Source organism: Eurosta solidaginis, chromosome 1 (genome assembly GCF_040869045.1).
Source record: "Eurosta solidaginis isolate ZX-2024a chromosome 1, ASM4086904v1, whole genome shotgun sequence".
Classification (NCBI taxonomy): Eukaryota; Metazoa; Arthropoda; class Insecta; order Diptera; family Tephritidae; genus Eurosta; species Eurosta solidaginis.
In genome coordinates this window covers 53,098,498-53,118,235 of record NC_090319.1, presented here as the reverse complement: position 1 = coordinate 53,118,235, position 19,738 = coordinate 53,098,498, and the positions used below count along the sequence as shown (strand labels likewise).

At 37.5% G+C, this 19,738-nt stretch overlaps 1 protein-coding gene across 1 annotated transcript in view; it reads right to left on the bottom strand.

Annotated features, from left to right (window-relative positions):
- Positions 1-19,738, bottom strand: part of LOC137253266 (thiamine transporter 1-like) — a 38,516-nt gene that overhangs the window by 5,064 nt on the left and 13,714 nt on the right. The window contains exons 2-5 of the mRNA XM_067789883.1: positions 15,540-15,885; positions 15,407-15,489; positions 4,865-5,166; positions 1,016-1,595 (exon numbers count right to left, since the gene is read on the bottom strand). Of these exons, the coding sequence (XP_067645984.1) occupies positions 1,016-1,595; positions 4,865-5,166; positions 15,407-15,489; positions 15,540-15,665 (1,091 nt within the window). The 5' untranslated portion in view covers positions 15,666-15,885. The remainder of the gene's footprint in view (positions 1-1,015; positions 1,596-4,864; positions 5,167-15,406; positions 15,490-15,539; positions 15,886-19,738) is intronic.

Sequence of the window (19,738 nt, the reverse complement as noted above, 5' to 3'; positions counted from 1 at the left end):
ATACAAATAAGGCCAATAAATAATATTGAAAACTTCTGTGATCAACTGTTAAAGATTTTATTATGACTTGCTATGAAAGTGCGAACAACACTTTTTCATTCAACTTTTCTATTGACTTTCGTTATACATCCGATTCCAAAAAGTCGGAACGGGAGGTCTAAATCAATCGGAAATTCCGATGTATCGGAATCGAAGCTTTGTTAAATACTGTGGTGATTATTAATTAGCATTTCTAACATCACTATGCTGTTAATAAATAAACACAATGACAGTTAGCCATTGACACACATACATAGAAGGCGACGAAGAATATTTCACACACATAACCAGCAGCTTAAATCAAAGAGATTATCTCACATATGCATATATTGTTCTCAGCTAAGAACAGAAGTTGTTACTCACACATACACACACATATATCTAAATAACCAAGTATGAGATACAACTGTTCCAGAAGGCATGTTAATGAAAAGTCTAGACCTTTGGAGAAATAGGTGACCGAGTCTAACTGAGAGCATAAAAGCAGCGCGATGCAAGCGATAGTCAATCAGTTTGATGTAAACACGCTATTAGTGAATTATAATTATGATTGTCAAGTACTACACACAGAGAAAAACTATTGTAAAATGAACTTAAAATCGCGTATACCACAACTAAGAGTAATTAACCTACTAAGTTTTTTCATCATCCTAATAAATAATCACTAAATTAGGTAATAAATAGCCTAAGCTTTGTTTCCGTTGTCGAGCATAAATTGTGTAAGTACTTTGGTAGGATTTACAAATTTCTTGGGCCCCATACAAAATTCTTTAACTAAGTCAACTTTGTTCGATTTAAAATTGTTTTTTCTCTGTGTGTACTCCCAAAGTAGTCTAAACAAAGATCATTTTGTAATACAAAATATTGGAGTAATTTATTCGATAGTTCAGCGATTCGAACGTTAGCAAAAGGTGCATAATTATCAGGAACTCCCGAAAATTCGTTACAATACCTATGTAAATCTCTATTTACTAACCTTGCCACAGTTATGCTAAACGCATATAACGCTGCAAAAAGTATATAACCAACATATGAAACATAAATGTTCGACGTCCAGCAGCAAAGCAATACTGCACCACCTTCTAGCGCAGCAAAAGCGGACAACACCAATAAACTTTGTAGAGGTTTCAATCGTCCAGCATGTATATAACCAGCTGCTAAAGCCATTAATGCCGCCAATGCAGTCAACACAGCATCTACAGCACCATTCCAAGCAATTTCTATATTCGGTTCAATTTCAATCCATAAAACTTGTATATATGAAATTATTTGCAAATAACCACACAAACTAATCGCATACCAAATACTCCATTGCACTACTTTTAAATTACTGTAGGCATTATAAAAATGTGACCAGAGTAGCTTGAATGGATCGTACTTTGTTTTATTTTGACTTATTCCACTATCAATTGATTTGGAATCCTGTACATGTGGTGATGATGACCCAACAATTGGCGTTGGTTGTTCATTTTTTTCAAAATAATTTTGACGATGAAAATATAAACTTCTGTCTACTTGCGGTAAGGCGAATGCCCATGCTGTGGCAAAAATTTGGGCTAAAGCAAAGAAAAAAAACAAACATTTTATAAGAACATTCAGTTTTAAAGCCGTATGGCATTAAGTAGCGGTTTCTCCATTTTCGGTTGACGCTGATCGCCAGTTAATCGCCCATAATCGCATGTTATGTTATCGATCAGTGTTCATCGAACATTTAGAAAACGCACTTAAGGTTCATGCACATTATACGACGCGACTTGTAGCGACAAAATATTATTTGCATGTATTCTTATGGAACCATGCACACATAGCGACAGTCGTACGACACGACAAGACCAAGTTGACCAACTAGGCAAAAATGCCGCGAATATTTTGTCGGAACGTGTCGCTACGTGTCGCGTCGCTTAATGTGCACGCACTTTTAGATTGTACCAAATGCGTAATTTTGGTTTAAAAATTCTAAATGAAATGCATTTTCCTATAAAAATCGCAAATGGCTTATTGTCGACCACATGCGATCCAATCATGAACTTTCATTTTTTTCGTGAAAGCTTTTGATATAACCGCAGTGTAGGGGTGGCATAAGGTCAACGGCCCTGACGTCAATTGACCTTATGACCACTTTATGAAAATGGCTACAGTCAATTGAAGTTATGACCATATGAAACGGTCAAAACGTCAAACTCGAAATGGTTATAATGTCAACGATATTGACTTATGACCATCGCACTTCTTTTTTTCTCAATTGGCCACAAGGTCAATTATTTTAATTAAGAAACGACACTTTTTTTTTAAATTTCAAATTCTCAGACACGGTGCTCTTTTTCCTATATTTCGGTCTCATTCTAGTGAAACATCGAATAAAAAACCGGCCCAATGAGTTCCTCTCTGTAATAAGAGGAACTTATTCAACTAAAAGTTTAGAGAGAATTTGGAATAAAAAATCGCGCGGCTGGGTTTCATTTTAGTGAAAAATAAAAACGACTTTAATACTGGTCGAACGTGGATAAGAATAACTCACTTACTTAATTGGCGCTTAACCGTTCATCAATGCGCACCAGTCGCTTCTTCTATCTGCCAACTCGCGCCAATTGATCACACCAAGGGAGTTTAAATCGTACTCCTTCCAGCGGAGTGGGGGCCGCCCTCTACCTCTGCTTCCATAGGCGGGTTCCGATAGAAACACTTGCTTGGGCGGAGCGTCATCATTCATTCGCATAACATGGCGTAGCCAGCGAAGCCGCTGCGTTTTAATTCGCTGCACTATGTTGATGTCTGCGTAGAGCTCGTACAGCTCATCGTTAAATCTTCTTCGGTACTCGCCATCGCTAACGCATAGAGGTCCATAAATCTTTCGAAGAACTTTTCTCTCCGACACTCCCAAAGTCGCTTCTTCTGATGTGTTGCCATGGTCCATGCTTCTACACCATATATAAGGACGGGTACGATAAGTGACTTGTAGTGTATGATTTTCGTTTGCCGAGAGAAGACTTTACTTGTCAATTGCCTACCTAGCCCAAAGTAGCATTTATTGGCAAGAGTGATTCTTCGCTGGATTTCAAAGCTGATGGTGTTGCTAGTGTTGATGCTGGTTCCCAAATAAACGAAGTCTTGTACAATTTCGAAATTATGGCTACCTACAGTAGCGTGGTTGCCAAGGCGCATATGCGCTGACTCTTTGCACGATAACAGGAGGTACTTCGTTTTGTTCTCAGAATATAAGAATAACTTACCTATATAAAAGTTAAGTGAAATTTTTCCCTAAAAAATTTAATAAAAATCTGGGCCGAAAGTTCTTTTGCTATTATTAAATTGCTGTATATGGTTATGGTCTTTTTCCCGAAATGGTCGTAAGGTGAAACAGAAATTTCCTGAATGGACACAACGTCAAACTAAGATAGTTCATAAAGTCCATTAACTTTAGACCATTTGAAGTGGTCATAAGGCCGATTGATCTTATTTCCATTGACCTTTTGAGTCTTTGACCTTATGGCACCCCACCAATCCCAATACTATGTATATTAGAGTTATAAATAGAAGTGTGCACGAGTTTGTAAAACTAACTTGACAATACTACAAGAAACTACCCTGCTAGACAGAGCTGACGGAAACTCCAACACATTAACAAGATTTTTGACATCACTAATACACTCGCACAAATTTTTCCTTTTATTCCTATGGAAAACCATGGTATGGATGTGTATGCATATACGTATACAAAATGTTTACATCAGGTTTGTCATGTCGCTTCTAACAACCTGATAGAAACTTTGCTTTACGCTGTGATGTAAATTTCCATCAGCCATATCTGTAAATTGATGCCTCAAATCATTGTGAATGATAACTAAGTGTGATATCTTCTGCATAGACGTCAAAATTCCAAAGTGATTGGATCACCTGATTTGTAATTGACTATCGCTGTCTCATTCTGTATCTCTTTCTATCACCCGCTGAAGATAGGCGCCGCCATATTAAACACCCTGTCAAAACGCTAAAAAGTAGCAATATTGAACATCCTGTCAGGCAGTTGACAGATAAGATATCACACTTTGTTATCATTCACAATGCGTCAAATGACTGATAGCTGTCTAGCAGGGTAATTTGTACTTGTAAGTAAAGTTAGACTAAATGCGAATCATATAATTTGGAATTACGCATTTGAAAACAATGTCAATGTAGTATAAAGGCTCCATTACTGATACTTCGCATAGACTTGACTTGACTTGACGTAAACTTGGCAACTTAGCCACGATTATACTCCACTTAGCGCATACAATCTGGCATCAAAATCAGGTTTGAAATTTACTTTTTAATAAATGTCAATTAGTATGAAAAAATGTCAAAATGACATGGAAACAAACAAATGGCATCTCAAAATGTAAACGTCACTTAGAACTTACATAGAAAATCAAAATTCAACAGACTTCTAAGCATGGTTCAATTATGTACAGGTTGGCTCATCTCATCAGCTGATTTTATTTATGTCATTGCATGGTGGAAGGGATTGTCAAAAGGAGATGGCAAACTCAAAATGAAACCAACACATTGGCAACATTTTACTTACACATACAAAAACTGCTAAGTTTTATGTTTCCATTCCATACCATTCGCACCAACACCAATACACAGATTTTGACAATTTGAACAGACATATTTTGTTGCTTTACAGATGAGCCAACCTGTATATAGTTGAACCATGCTTCTAATTCAAGTTAAGTGTTGCCAAGTTTTGAGTAATCAGTAACATGCACTGTTCATTTAACAGAACTGTAAGTGACAGTTCTCAAGCTAAGTATCAGTAATGGAGCCTTAACTGTTGTATACTTACTGCTTAGCGTTAAGTAATTCAATGATTTATAATTCATTAATCCTAAATTAACTAGTGCTTGTGCTGAGACGCCGGCTACGAGTTTGCCCAAGAACATGGCGGCACGAGTATGTGCGGTGACCTTAGGATAGTACTTTTTGTCTACTTTTGCATATATATATGTGTAATAGGCCACTTCAGATGCCATATAAAGGCCATAGAAAAACTCAAGTATTTGTAGTGCAGTTAATGAAGTCGTCCAAATCAACATAGCCGATACTAAAGTACCACAAGCACCCATCACAATTATTAACGGCTTATATCTGCAAATAAAAATTAAACTTGATATTTATTTGTGAAAAAATAGAACATAAATTGTGATTACAGCCAAATGTATGAGTATGTACGACTAGGAAACTAAAGTTTTTAAATTAACTACAGTTTACCAAGTTGTTGAAAATTCAACTTCATACTATACTGCAACTTCATACTTTCCGCTTTTCCAAACCTTCTGCTAACGTTCGAATCATTAAACTGTTGAATAAATAACTCCAATATTCAAAATGCAAAATGGTCTTTATAAGACTACTTTGAGAGTACTTCACAATAACACTTAACTTCACAACCAATAGCGTGCTTAAATCAAAACTGATTATTCATGCCTCAGCTTGCGCTGTTGTTATACTCTCTATTTTCTCGTTCATCCATTTCTCCGAAGGTCTAGTCATTTCGTGAAACTGTATTCGAGAACAATCTACCATCCGTTGTCGGCTCTTTCGTTACCTTCCATTCCTTTATGAACGGGAACCCATTATATATATATGGTCGGGTCTGAGCGATGTATCTTCAATGCTTGTTTGCATTCCAGGACACTTTTTGATGAAGTACTCTGTGAGATTATTGCCCTAATAGCCGCCCGGATATTAATATATGTATATCTATTCAAGTAACTGCACCTTAAGCACGCTTCCTCCAACGTTTTGCTTTTTCCACCGCCACAATTTCCGCCTGAGCGATACTACAGTGATCTGGATGCCTGTAGGGTCGACGCAGTAGCACAGACGCGACCGCTTCCATTAATTTGAAATCATCTTTATACACGGTTATAGTATCATCTGCCAGTTCCGCCCCTTTGCGTCAACCTTTATTGTGGCCCCAAGATTTCATTTGAAGCTCAGGCACTCCCGTGTAGTCTGTTTTCTTGTTAGTTTCGGGTTTGATTCTGGTTTTTATTTCGGACCTGCTTTTGTTTCTGATTTTGGTTCTGATTTCGGGCCATGTCGGCTTCGATTCCGATTTCAGCTGCGTGTCAAGCTCGATTCCGGTTCCGGAATCAGTGTCTTGCTACCTTTTTTTCTCCCTTCCACTCCTTTTTTTAATTTTCTTTTCTTCCATTTTCTTTCCCTTTTGTTTTTCTTCTTTTTTATATTTTATAAAGTGGTTGTAATGAAACGACTGCCAGCTCTCCCTATTAGAACTGGTCAAGCTACCCTTATCTCCTTTTAGTCGATAAACACATAAAGTAAACTTAAGTATGTGTGTATGTATGTATATCAGGGTGTTCATTATTTTCAAAAAAAATTTTTTTCGCGACGACTCTTAGTTATCAGTGGTGTGGAAATAACCAGTGTCGAAGTAGGTATACCCCTGGGGGTGGCCAAGGGAGATATTCGAGATTTTTATGTGAACAAAGCCCAACAAAAATGGAAGAGTACCGCGGGTTGTGCGATTTCAAAAGCCATTTGGCCGGACTACAACGAAAGGAAAACAAGGTATCTGCTGGGGAGATCCAGGGCCGACACCCATAGTTTTATAGCGGTCTGCACTGGTCACTGGGCTTTAGGCACGCATGCGGACAAGATGGGTATTCCGCACAATGACCACTGCAGAAGTTGTAAGGACATAGATGAAAAAGAGACTGTCGAGCACTTTCTGTGTAAATGCCCGGCTCTAGCTAGAACCCGTTTATCATTCGGGTGCTCTTTTTTGGAAGATTAGCGGAAATAGGGATGACAAACATTCTTGATTTTATAAACAACTCAGGCTGGTTGTAAAACATGTCCATGTAGTACTCAGTAGGTTCAGACGAGTTTTATGGCATCAAAACGGCTTTTCATTAGCTACTTGCGCGATCAGGGTCGCAGCCATTATACCTACCTACCTATTCGCATGTACAATGAGAGCACTATTGTGCTATGGAAACAGACCTCTGCTTTAGAGCGAGATTTGTAGCTCGACAATACTGAATGAAGCGCTTTAGGGACTTATATTAAAATTTAAATTTTGACTTCGAATAAATTTGACGTGTGAATTTATTGAAAGCTTATCTATAATCTTTTTTGTAGAGCATTCGATTGCTCGTGGGATTATGTTTTTCTCATTGCTTTATATTAACATTTTCAAGGCAAACATTTATTTTTGTAAACAGTGCCAAAATACCATTTTTTTCATATAAAAAATTTATCGTCTTTGTCGCCCGAAGAAAAAAGTTGGTAAATTACAGACACCCTAATGTATATAATTATAAATGAAAGTAAACATTTAACATATTTGGATTATCATAGTCTACCAATAATTTAAAAACAAATTTTGCAAAGGTATTAATTATGTGCAAAAATTAATGCTAATCGAATGCAGAGCGGGACAGTTGGTAGCCACACTTGTGTTGTAGAATTAATTAAACAAAGTCTGAGACATTTTTAGAAAAACCTAAGACCAAAAGTTCTGAAAGAGGGGCGCAATTTTTACTCGTTCGTTTCGTTAAAAGTGTCATTGCGGGGGGCCAGAATAAGAACTAGTACCATCTCCTAATGCAACAGTTCTGCCCTAGTTCGGAACTAGTTCGATTCGCTTCAGGAATGGCAGCTTGGTCGTTTGATTGTTGTTTCCTGAGATGCTTCAGTGTTTGTGTAAAGCTCATGCACCCCACCATTATCAAATCCCTTTCGATATTCGCCGTCGCCAATGCACACAAGTACCTATGCCTTAGGGAAGGCTTTTTCTCGGAAATGCTTTAAAGATCATCTCGTCGATTCGGGACTTCACTTCACTGGTTCAACAATAGACGAATTAGTTCACAGTTTAAAGTTGACAACTTTCAATAGTGAATTGGTGAGTGTGAGGTGTGCTGCTTTTTTAAACGGTTTTATTTAGCTTGACTTGACAGGCTGGCACGAATTTTGTAATTGAAATTTAAGTAACTTCCCCATAAGCCACAAGCTTGAAACTTGGAATATAGTTCAGAACCCGATGACAATGCAATAATAAGAAAAAATCGCCGCCAGGTGGCGCAAGGATCGAGATATTCCAAAAAATCGTATTTGTAGTCCGATTTGGCTCATATTTGGAACACATAATACATACAAGAATAGAAGGCGACCTATGAAAAAAGTCGCCACTAGGTGACGCAAGGATGGAGATATTCAAAAAAATCGTATTTGTGGTCCGATTTGGTCTATATTTGCAACATATAATACATACATGAATAGAAAGCGACCTATGATGTCCGATTTGACTCATATTTGGAACAAATAATACATACAGTCCGGTAGAAGTGACATCAAAATATTTTGGAGTTCGAGGAGGGACAAGCATGCGTGGCGCAGAGTCCAATAAAGTATTTGGAAGGATTATGTATTGAGAACTTAGATTGTAACAAATTGTCAGGAAAGAGTCCTTGTAATAATGAGTCACTAAATGAACTAAATAGAATGAGAAATAATAGACAATTAAATAAAGACTAAAAACTTTAAAATAAAATAATTAAAAAACAAAATTAAGTTAAACGGTTTAATTGAAAACAATACTTACTTGAAGTAATAATAATACTATAAGCTAGAAAATAATTAGGTAGGTCCTAGGTACTAGTCATCACACTCCTCATCGATCGAGGGTGTTGATCAGACAATTAAATAAAAGCGTTTGACGCGTAAAATTTCTATTGATAGTCATAAGTAAGACCAACTGAGCCTTAATCAGGTTATGCTACGCCTCACATTTTTACAAATTTCACGCGCACAACGCTTTTATTTAATTAACTGATCAACGCCCTAGATTGATGAGGAGTGGGATGACTAGTACCTAGGACCTACCTAACTATTTTCTAGCTTTTAGCATTATTATTACTTCATGTAAGTGTTGTTTTCAATAAAACCGTTTAACTAAAATTTTTTTTTTAATTATTTTATTTTGTTTTATAACAGCAAGAACTTCGACTTTCTCTTTTTCAGGAAAGAGCAGAGCTTACGATGCGATTGATGTTGCTCAAAGTTATTTGGCATAGTCATACCCGTTTTGCAACTAGTCTTGAAATCGCCAAATACAGATAAGAGTTCAAAATAGAAACACCTGGTAAATTTAACATCACAGCTGCGATTTTTTACGTGGTCACTACTGTATTCGCTAGGTAAACTTGATACGCACAAGGATACCAATTAGTCGCGCACGGGTATTTTCCGTAATTAGTGTCTGGATACTACAGGTGCAACCCTCCAACCACAGCCCTTAAACAATATATTCTATGGCTAACATAAACGAAGGATGAAGTGTTAAAGTGGCATGATAGCGGATGCTTCTGCTTTTTTGTCTTTTTCCTCCTATTTTGTGCACAATTTTTATAACTCACTAGCAGATCCGGCAGACGTTGTTCTATCCTATCTTTGGGCTATCTGCATAACTTTTAAGCAGTTTTCACCTCTTACTCTCCCTTCCCCTCTCTCTCATTTTCTTTATCTTTTTATTCACTCTTCCCTCTGCGTCTCTTCTCCCTCTCCGTCTTTCCCTCACTTCTTTTCCGCTCCATTTCCCGAAAAAAATGTCATAAATACTAACCTAGGCAAAGGGCTACCTACATGCCCAATTTCAGGTAAATCGAACCAAGAAATTTTATGCAAATCGAACCGTGGTTAGAAATTGTTCCAATATACCGGTCCCTGGTCCGCTTACCGGAATGAAAGCTCAAAGGGACGCTGAAAGATAGGCTTAAGTTGGATCAAACTGCATACGGTGTGCAAATTTGATTGAAATCGTTGAAGTAGCTTAGGAGTCCATCGCGGACAAACAACGCGACACGAAATTTATATATATTAAGATTATGCGGACAAACATGCGTTCATAAGAAAATATGAGGAATATTTAACACACGACTGAAATACAGCCGAAGTGCTTGCCAATTACGAAAGCGAACCCCGTTTTAGAAAAACTTCTAAAGTTGTTTGACGTTAACTGTCCCATGACTTGAGTCGGGGAACTTTGGTTTGTGAGGCCAACACATTACCTCGACACCACGACGGCCGCCTCGACATAAACGATTATAAAATGGGGGTATTCACGTCACCTCATTATAAACTTATATGCTTAAAAATTATTTGTCTCCAGCGTATTTTTTTTTTAATTGTTTAAAAATATAATCACTTGAGGACATACATATATAAGTATGTAAGCCAGGCGTCACGTGAATACCCCAAATATAACACTTATTTACTTATTGAAAAAAATTCTGTCACATATGTCTTCTATTCAGGCTCATATGAAATATTATTAACAGTCATATCGGACGACCACAGCGAAATTTTTGACTCCTTAAAAAGCTCTTAGATATCGTAAAGCCTAATTTAGAGCTCCTTTCTGACTCTTTAATGAACTCGAATGTTTGCTGCATTCACTGAATAACCAAGTCCCTGATTCGCTTCCCTGTGGTGTAAAATAAATAAATAAAAAAAATTTAATAAATGTAAGGTGCGATAACCTCCGAAGAGATTTAAGGCCGATCTTCTCTTCCAATTTGCGTCGTGCTCCTCTTGATTTTCCCTACAACTTGGCCGGACGGGACCTACATGTTTTATGCCGACTCCGAACGGCATTTGCAAGGCAGATGAGTTTCCATTGAGAGCTTTTCATGGCAGAAATACACTCCGAGCGCTTGCCAAACACTGCCGAGGGGCGACCCCGCTTAGAAAAATTGTCTTCTAATTGAAAAACCTTATTTCTAAAATTTTGATGTTGCTTTGCCCGGGGTGTGAACCCAGGGCATACGGTGTGGGAGGCGGTGCACGCTACCATCACACCACGGTGGCCACGTTTTCATTGCACCCTTTCTTGCTTTTTCCCTCACTGCTTCCATTCTTCTTCTTTTTTTCCTTCCCTAGACCTCTGTCAAGTTCGTCTCCGGTGTATTTCGGTATTTCCTTTTCTTTATCCTTCTTTCTTTGCTTTCATTCCTCTCTTTCCCTTTAGCGGTCCTCTTCATTTTCCACGTCTATGCTGCTCCTTCTCCTTTTATTTGCCCTTTCCCGTCCTTTTTCTCACCGCCTTTTCTTTTCCTTTCCCTTCCGCTCGTTTTCGGCTTCCTGCTCCCGGGGCCTCTCTCACTTTTCGATTCCTTCTACACTCCTTCGTTTTTTTTTATTTAACCCCCTTCTTCTCCTTGCTCTCCACATTCAACATTCTCCCCTTACATCCTACTCCTCCACACGTTCTTGTTTCTATTAGGCATCTTTCAGACAAGTCGATACACTGGTGGATTTTTTGAAGTTCAGCCAAAATTAAAAAGTAATTGATAGTTAAAGGGCCAATTTAAGGTGACTTATCTATAACCAGATAAAACAGCTGATCGAACCAACCTTATGGAAATCAATGTAATCGATCAATGGTGTCATACCATAACGCTAAAGCCATAACCATATCATAGCCAACCAATTGGTATTTGGTTTTTCGCCATATCCATAACCTAAAAATATTTGAGTTGGTGAATTTAATAACTTTTTGTAGATTTTGTGCATTGTTTTGCATACTTTTTGACTAAGAGACTTATTGTTTGTGGAATATGTTTGTAATTTTTGCGTTTTCCTCATTTTTATGAAAATGTCAGCTGTTTAAGGTTATGGCATCATTAATCGATCACAATGGATATGGGTATGGTTACGACTATGGCGTTAGGGTTAAGGAAGTTTAACTGACCCTTAAAATTCAAAATCTACACAAACAAGTAAGGAAGGCTAAGTTCGGGTGAACCGAACATTACATACTCAGTTGAGAGCTATGGAGACAAAATAAGGAAAATCAACATGTAGGAAAATGAACCTAGGGTAACCCTGGAATGTGGTTGTATGACATGTGTATAAATGGAAGGTATTAAAGAGTATTTTAAGAGAGAGTAGGCCATAGTTCTATGGATGGACGCCATTTAGGGATATCGCCATAAAGGTGGACCAGGGCTGACTCTAGAATTTGTTTGTACGATATGGGTATCAAATGAAAGGTGTTACTGAGCATTTTAAGAGGGAGTGGGCCTTAGGTCTATCGGTGGACGCCTTTTCGAGATATCGCCATTAAGGTGGACCAGGGGTGACTCTAGAATGTGTTTGTACGATATGGGTATCAAATGAAAGGTGGTAATGAGTATTTTAAAAGGGAATGGGCTTTAGTTCTATAGGTGAACGCCTTTTCGAGAAATCGCCATAAAGGTGGACCAGGGGTGACTCTAGAATATGTTTGTACGATATGGGTATCAAATGAAAGCTGTTAATGAGTATTTTGAAAAGGAGTGATCCTTAGTTCCATAGGTGGACGACGTTTCGAGATATCGCCATAAAGGTGGACCAGGGGTGTCTCTAGAATGTGTTTGTACGATATGGGAATCAAATGAAAGGTGTTACTGAGCATTTTAAGAGGGAGTGGGCATTAGGTCTATACGTGGACGCCTTTTCGAGATATCGCCATTAGGGTGGGCCAGGGGTGACTCTAGAATGTTTGTACGATATGGGTATCAAACGAAAAGTGTTACTGAGCATTTTAAGAGGGAGTGGGCATTAGGTCTATAGGTGGACGCCTTTTCGAAATGTTGCCGTTAGGGTGGGCCAGGGGTGACTCTAGAATGTGTTTGTATGATATGGGTATCAAATGAAAGATGGTAATGAGTATTTTAAAAGGGAGTAATCCTTAGTTCTATAGGTGGACGCCTTTTCGAGATATCGCCATAAAGGTGGACCAAGGGTGACTCTAGAATGTTTGTACGATATGGGTAGCAAACGAAAGCTGTTACTGAGCATTTTAAGAGGGAGTGGGCACGAGGTCTATAGGTGGACGCCTTTTCGAGATATCGTCATTAGGGTGGGCCAGGGGTGACTCTAGGATGTGTTTGTGCGATATGGGTATCAAACGAAAGGTGTTACTGAGCATTTTAAGAGGGAGTGGGCATTAGGTCTATAGGTGGACGCCTTTTCGAGATATCGCCATTAGGGTGGGCCAGGGGTGACTCTAGAATGTGTTTGTACGATATGGGTATCAAATGAAAGGTGGTAATGAGTATTTTAAAAGGGAGTAATCCTTAGTTCTATAGGTGGACGCCTTTTCGAGATATCGCCATAAAGGTGGACCAAGGGTGACTCTAGAATGTTTGTACGATATGGGTATCAAACGAAAGGTGTTACTGAGCGTTTTAAGAGGGAGTGGGCATTAGGTCTATAGGTGGACGCCTTTTCGATATATCGCCATTAGGGTGGGCCAGGGTGACTCTAGAATGTGTTTGTACGATATGGGTATCAAACGAAAGGTGGTAATGAGTATTTTAAAAGGGAGTAATCCTTAGTTCTATAGGTGGACGCCTTTTCGAGATATCGCCATAAAGGTGGACCAAGGGTGACTCTAGAATGTTTGTACGATATGGGTATCAAACGAAAGGTGTTACTGAGCATTTTAAGAGGGAGTGGGCATTAGGTCTATAGGTGGACGCCTTTTCGAGACATCGCCATTAGGGTGGGCCAGGGGTGACTCTAGAATGTTTGTACGATATGGGTATCAAACGAAAGGTGTTACTGAGCATTTTAAGAGGGAGTGGACATTAGGTCTATAGGTGGATGCCTTTTCGAGATATCGCCATTAGGGTGGGCCAGGGGTGACTCTAGAATGTTTGTACGATATGGGTATCAACCGAAAGGTGCTACTGAGCATTTTAAGAGGGAGTGGGCACTAGATCTATAGGTGGACGCCTTTTCGAGATATCGCCATTAGGGTGGGCCAGGGGTGACTCTAAAATGTGTTTGTACGATATGGATATCAAATTAAAGGTATTAATGAGGGTTTTAAAAGTGAGTGGCCCTTAGATGTATATGTGAAGGCGTTCTCGCGATATCGACCAAAATGTGGACCAGGTGATCCAGAAAATCATCTGTCGGGTACTGCTAATTTATTTATATATGCAATACCACTAGCAGTATTCCTGCCAAAATTCCAAGGGCTGTTGATTTCGCCTTGTAGAACTTTTTCATTTTCTTCTACTTAATATGGTAGGTGTCACACCCATTTTACAAAGTTTTTTCCAAAGTTATATTTTGCGTCAATAAACCAATCCAGTTACCATGTTTCATCCCTTTTTTCGTATTTGGTATATAATTATGGCATTTTTTTCATTTTTCGTAATTTTCGAAATCGATAAAATGGGCGTGGTTATGGTCGAATTTCGGCCATTTTTTATACCAAGATAAAGTGAGTTCAGATAAGTACGTGGGCTAAGTTTAGTAAAGATATATCGGGTTTTGCTCAAGTTATTGTGTTAACGGCCGAGCGGAAGGACAGACGGTGGACTGTGTATAAAAACTGGGCGTGACTTCCACCGATTTCGCCCATTTTCACAGAGAACAGTTACCGTCATAGAATCTATGCCCCTACCAAATTTGAGAAGGATTGGTAAATTTTTGTTCGACTTATGGCATTAAAAGTATTCTAGACAAACTAAATGAAAATGGGCGGAGCCACGCCCATTTTGAAATTTTCTTTTATTTTTGTATTTTGTTGCATCATATCATTACTGGAGTTGAATTTTGACTTAATTTACTTATATACAGTAAAGATATTAAATTTTTTGTTAAAATTTGAATTAAAAAAAATTTTTTTTAAAAAGTGGGCGTGTTCTTCATCCAATTTTGCTAATTTTTATTTAGCACATAACAGTAATAGTAGTAACGTTCCTGCCAAATTTCATCATGATATCTTCAACGACTGCCAAATTACAGCTTGCAAAACTTTTAAATTACCTTCTTGTAAAAGTGGGCGGTGCCACGCCCATTGTCCAAGATCTTACTAATTTTCTATTCTGCGTCATAACGTCAACCCATCTACCAAGTTTCATCGCTTTAACCGCCTTTGGCAATAAATTATCGAATTTTTTCGGTTTTTCGAAATTTTCGATATCGAAAAAGTGGGCGTGGTTATAGTCCGATATCGTTCATTTTAAATAGCGATCTGAGATGAGTGCCCAGGAATCTGCATACCAAATTTCATCAAGATACCTCAAAATTTACTCAAGTTATCGTGTTAACGGACAGACGGACGGACGGACGGACGGACATGGCTCAATAAAATTTTTTTTCGATACTGATGATTTTGATATATGGAAGTCTATATCTATCTCAATTCCTTTATACCTGTACAACCAACCGTTATCCAATCAAAGTTAATATACTCTGTGAGCTCTGCTCAACTGAGTATAAAAATGGACTGTTATATAAAACGCTTAAGCCTTACGGAAGCTAGCATATTTCGTATTTATAAACATTTTTAACTTACCTTAGGAAGTCTGTAATGAGGAATACTAGAACGAGTGTTGCTAGATAGGAATACGTCGAAACAGGATAAATCTCTCGGCTCAACTAAGACATAAAAATGATTAATATTATTAATGTGAGACATGTGTACATACCTCATCCTGTGTAAGATTTCGTCCGTAACCAAGCAAGAACTCTGTAACATATGGTTCATTAGGACGTAGTTCATGTGCAAAGCCACATATGCACAATATGAAAGATATTCGTAGCCATCCCTTCATATTGATGAATCTATTTGTTTCGGTTCATATATAAATGTGGATGTCTTTAAATGCAGCGGCTCGAATAGAGAGCTCGCCGCCGTCAAACCAAGTAAATAAATTTACGATCTGTTCAAAATTGTCGGAATACTTGCTTGCGTTCTCTGTTTACGTCAATGTACGATTGAGAAATGTCACATTTTTATTTTATCCGTTAATATGTATGTATACATTATCTTGCCTATAAGTGTGATAAAAAATGTAAATAAATTTACAGATTAGCGTCCAGCAATTTTAATTGACGTTAGCAAAAGTTATAGGCGAGAAGTATTAGCCAACCACCATAAGCTTGGGAATGTTACACGGAAAACTATCAAAAGTAAATTTATATGGAGTATGGCTGGGGATAGGGTTAGAGAAAGGCGTAAGTGATAGAGTTTGGGGTATGTGATAGGGATAGGGATGGGAATAAGAATAGAGATATTGGTAGAGATAGGGAAAGGAATAAAAATAGGAATAGAAGGATAGGAATATGGATAGACATAGCGATGGGAAAGGAAAAGAGATATTGATAGTGATAGAGAAAGGGATAGGAATAGAGATAGGGATAGGAATAGAGATAGGGATAGGGATAGATAGCAACAATAACAATTACCATTCATAGTAAGTTGATGTTTCTAAAAATAGAGCAATGCAAAAACCTGTTCACAAAGGATCAAGAATTGCATAGCTTTCGTTACATATAAATATAAGTGAAGGTATGCACCAAGGCGATAGAGGCAAAGTTGTATATCAAGGATGCTCGCTCAATGGCTCTTTTGACTACGGATGACGCCCAGCAAAATCATTTTGACTCCAGGTGACTCCCAACAACAACCAAATTGATTGAGTAAGTAAACAAAATTGATTTCGTTAGAAAAACACGCTAAATGATACTTTGAAATGCAAGCCATTGTGTACAAAACAATTGTGATATCTGACAGGATGTTCAAATTCCTTCACAGCAAAGGAATTGATTACATTTCAATTCCTCAAAAAAATACCAGAAGAAATTTCATTTTTTGAGGCTCGAGTACAAAAAATGTTTTGTTTGTAATTGAAAAAAAAAAAAAATACTTTGCTCAAATGTATTTCTGCCCCAGTACTTTCGAAAGGAATGGAAAATGTAATTGAAATTTCTTTCAATTATATTACAAGGAATGGAAAAAGTACTTGGGAAATTCGAAAGTACTTTTTCCATTCCTTGTAATAAATTAAAAGAAATTTCGATTACATTTTCTATTCCTTTCGAAAGTTCTGGGAAAGTTTTTTTTTTTTTTCAATTACAAACAAAAATTTTTTTGCACTCGAGCTTCAAAAAACGAAATTTCTTTTGGTTTTTTTTTTTTTTTTTGAGGAATTGAAATGTAATGAATTCCTTTGCTGTGGAGGAAAGGAATTGATTACTTTTTCTAATTACTGAGGAATGTAATGGGTAATGTAATGGAATTGAATTTACCCAGCTCTGATTACGATTCGGCCCCAGGATGTTCAATATGGCGACGCACACGGTGGGCTGGCTATCTTCAGCGGGTGATAGAAAGAGATACAGGATGAGATCACGGTAGTCTCTTTAAAAGTCAGGTGACCCATACTATTTGTACTTTTGAAGTCTAGGCAGAAGATATCACACTTATCCAAATGTTTCAAGCGAGTTCATGTCACACAATTAAATGGAAATCTATCGACATTCATTCACTGTTGGTCAGCTTGTATCTTAGCTGGATCTGTAGTCTTAGTTACATCTTGATTTAGTATGAAACCATTTTTGTTCAAATTATTTGTTGTTATTCCAAGAGGGACGGTGTTGTACCTTTTATTGACGTCGTTCCAAAAACTCAATGTTTGCAATTCCTCCGTCTGTTCATCCTGATGTCGAGTTGTTTCAATTTCTCTCAAAATATTCTTTTAATTAAATTCTAGAGATTTTGATACATTTTGCAAACCCTAGAGTTGATTGTCGGGTTTCACAACTAGATGGAAACACGAAATAAACAAGAAATATCAAAAGACTCGTAAGATAACCGACCGAAAGTTTTGACAACTAATGATCGGGCTTCTTGGGATGGACATACATATGTGAACGTGTTAACTAGCATATAGAACTTGTACCTCTTTCTTATTAAAATAATATTGTGACGAATATTAGCATCACTAAGCTGCTACTAAATAAATGCACAACAACAATAAAGCAGCCGAAGAAGGCGACGAAGAGATATCTCATTCCACACACACATGTAGTCATCAGCCGAAGTAGTTACTCACATATACACACGCATATTGCAGCAGAAAACATAAACTACGAATATACATGTATATAGATGGTAACCAAGCAGGAGATACAAAAGTTCTAGAAGGTGAAACGTCTAGAGCTTAGGAGAAATATGCGAACGAAGCAAAAGAGAGCATAAAAGCAGCGCAAGCTGAGCAATCATTAATCAGTTTTGATTTAAACACGCTATTGGTTGTGAAGTATAATTGTGAAGTACTACTCCCAAAGTAATCTAAATAAAAACCAGTTTGCAATACTGAATATTGGAGTGATTTATTCCAGGCTTTGAAAATGCTGAACTAATTTTCAGTATTACAAAATTGCATGAATTTAAAGTTGGAAAATATTTCAGCAACAGAAAAAAACAAAGCAAACAAATTTGTTTTTTTTTTTTCATTTTACTTCAGATGTAACTTGAATGGATGCGAGCTGTCGTCGTCAGCAGAAAAAAAAACCTGAAAATATTTTACTGTGCTTTGAAGCTATAAGTATTTCATGATCAATTATTTTTAAGTAAACATTTTTCAGTTTTTTAACAGCCGAAATTCTGGCTTCGAATTACTTGCTGAAAATAAGTAAAAGTAAATTTTTTTTTACTATTTCAACAGAAATATTTGATTTTTAAAGGGGCATACAAACAATTGTACGATGTATTGATCGTAATAGCCTTCATCTACGAGTAGGTATTTCTTCTTTTTATGTCGTTTTAACCCCCTGACACACATATATACGCATGCTTCTACTGAAAAAAAAGACAAATACGTACGTACAAAATCTGCACCTCCACCGGTAGCTTGGTATATGTACTGGAGTCATTCGAGGTTTTTCCCGGGGCCAAAAAAGCATGGCATTTCAATGTAGCATGGCTCAATTTCTCTCTGATCGTTCAAAATTTGTCATACAATGAGTAGCTCCTTGCGGAGACTGTCCTTCATTCGGTCCTAGAGACTAGCACGGTCGCATCTACCGAAGAAATACATATTGCGCCCAAATTTTTTTTTTTTAATTTTATACGCGGTATTGCTTTTGATTTTTATTTCGGTTTTGTTGATAAAAACGGCGGAGTTTTAACGTAAATACATTAAGGGCGATGAGTCCTAGTCGGGGTAACGAAATCTCGATTTTGGAAATTTTGGTATATACGCGGTATTGCGCTTTGCGAACGCGCGGTATTGCGCGCCAAGCGACGAAATATTATTAATCATAAATCAAAAGTCGTTAAACCTATCGTAAGTAACAAAATTTGGCAGAGAGGTTGCCTTTACTATAAGGAATGCTTTGAAGAAAAATTAACGAAATCGGTTAAGGACTACGCCCACTTTTATATAAAAGATTTTTTAAAGGGTCGTGGACGAATAAAATAAGCTATATCTTTGCAAAAACTAGTTTTGAATCAATGATATTTAACTTATCAAGTTTTATTGTAAGAGGAAATGTGGAGACATTCTTTGTTAAACGGGCGGTGCCACGTGTTATGTAGAAAAGTAATTTATCTGAAATGAAATGCACAATTGAAGCTCACGCTGAGTATATGATGTTCGTTTACACCCAAACTTAGACACCTTTACTTGTTTTGCTATAACTTTCATTCAAAAAAGTGTATTGTGATTAACTTCAACATAAAATTTCTTCTGGCCGCGGCTAAGACTCCTGCTCAAAGCGGCTATAATAAGTATGCAGTCCCTCCCACTTTGTATGTATCAAATATTATTTCAAAACAAAATATAATTCTGTGATAATTAAGTACTTATGCTGACGGCGGAGTTCTCGCTATAAGCTATGA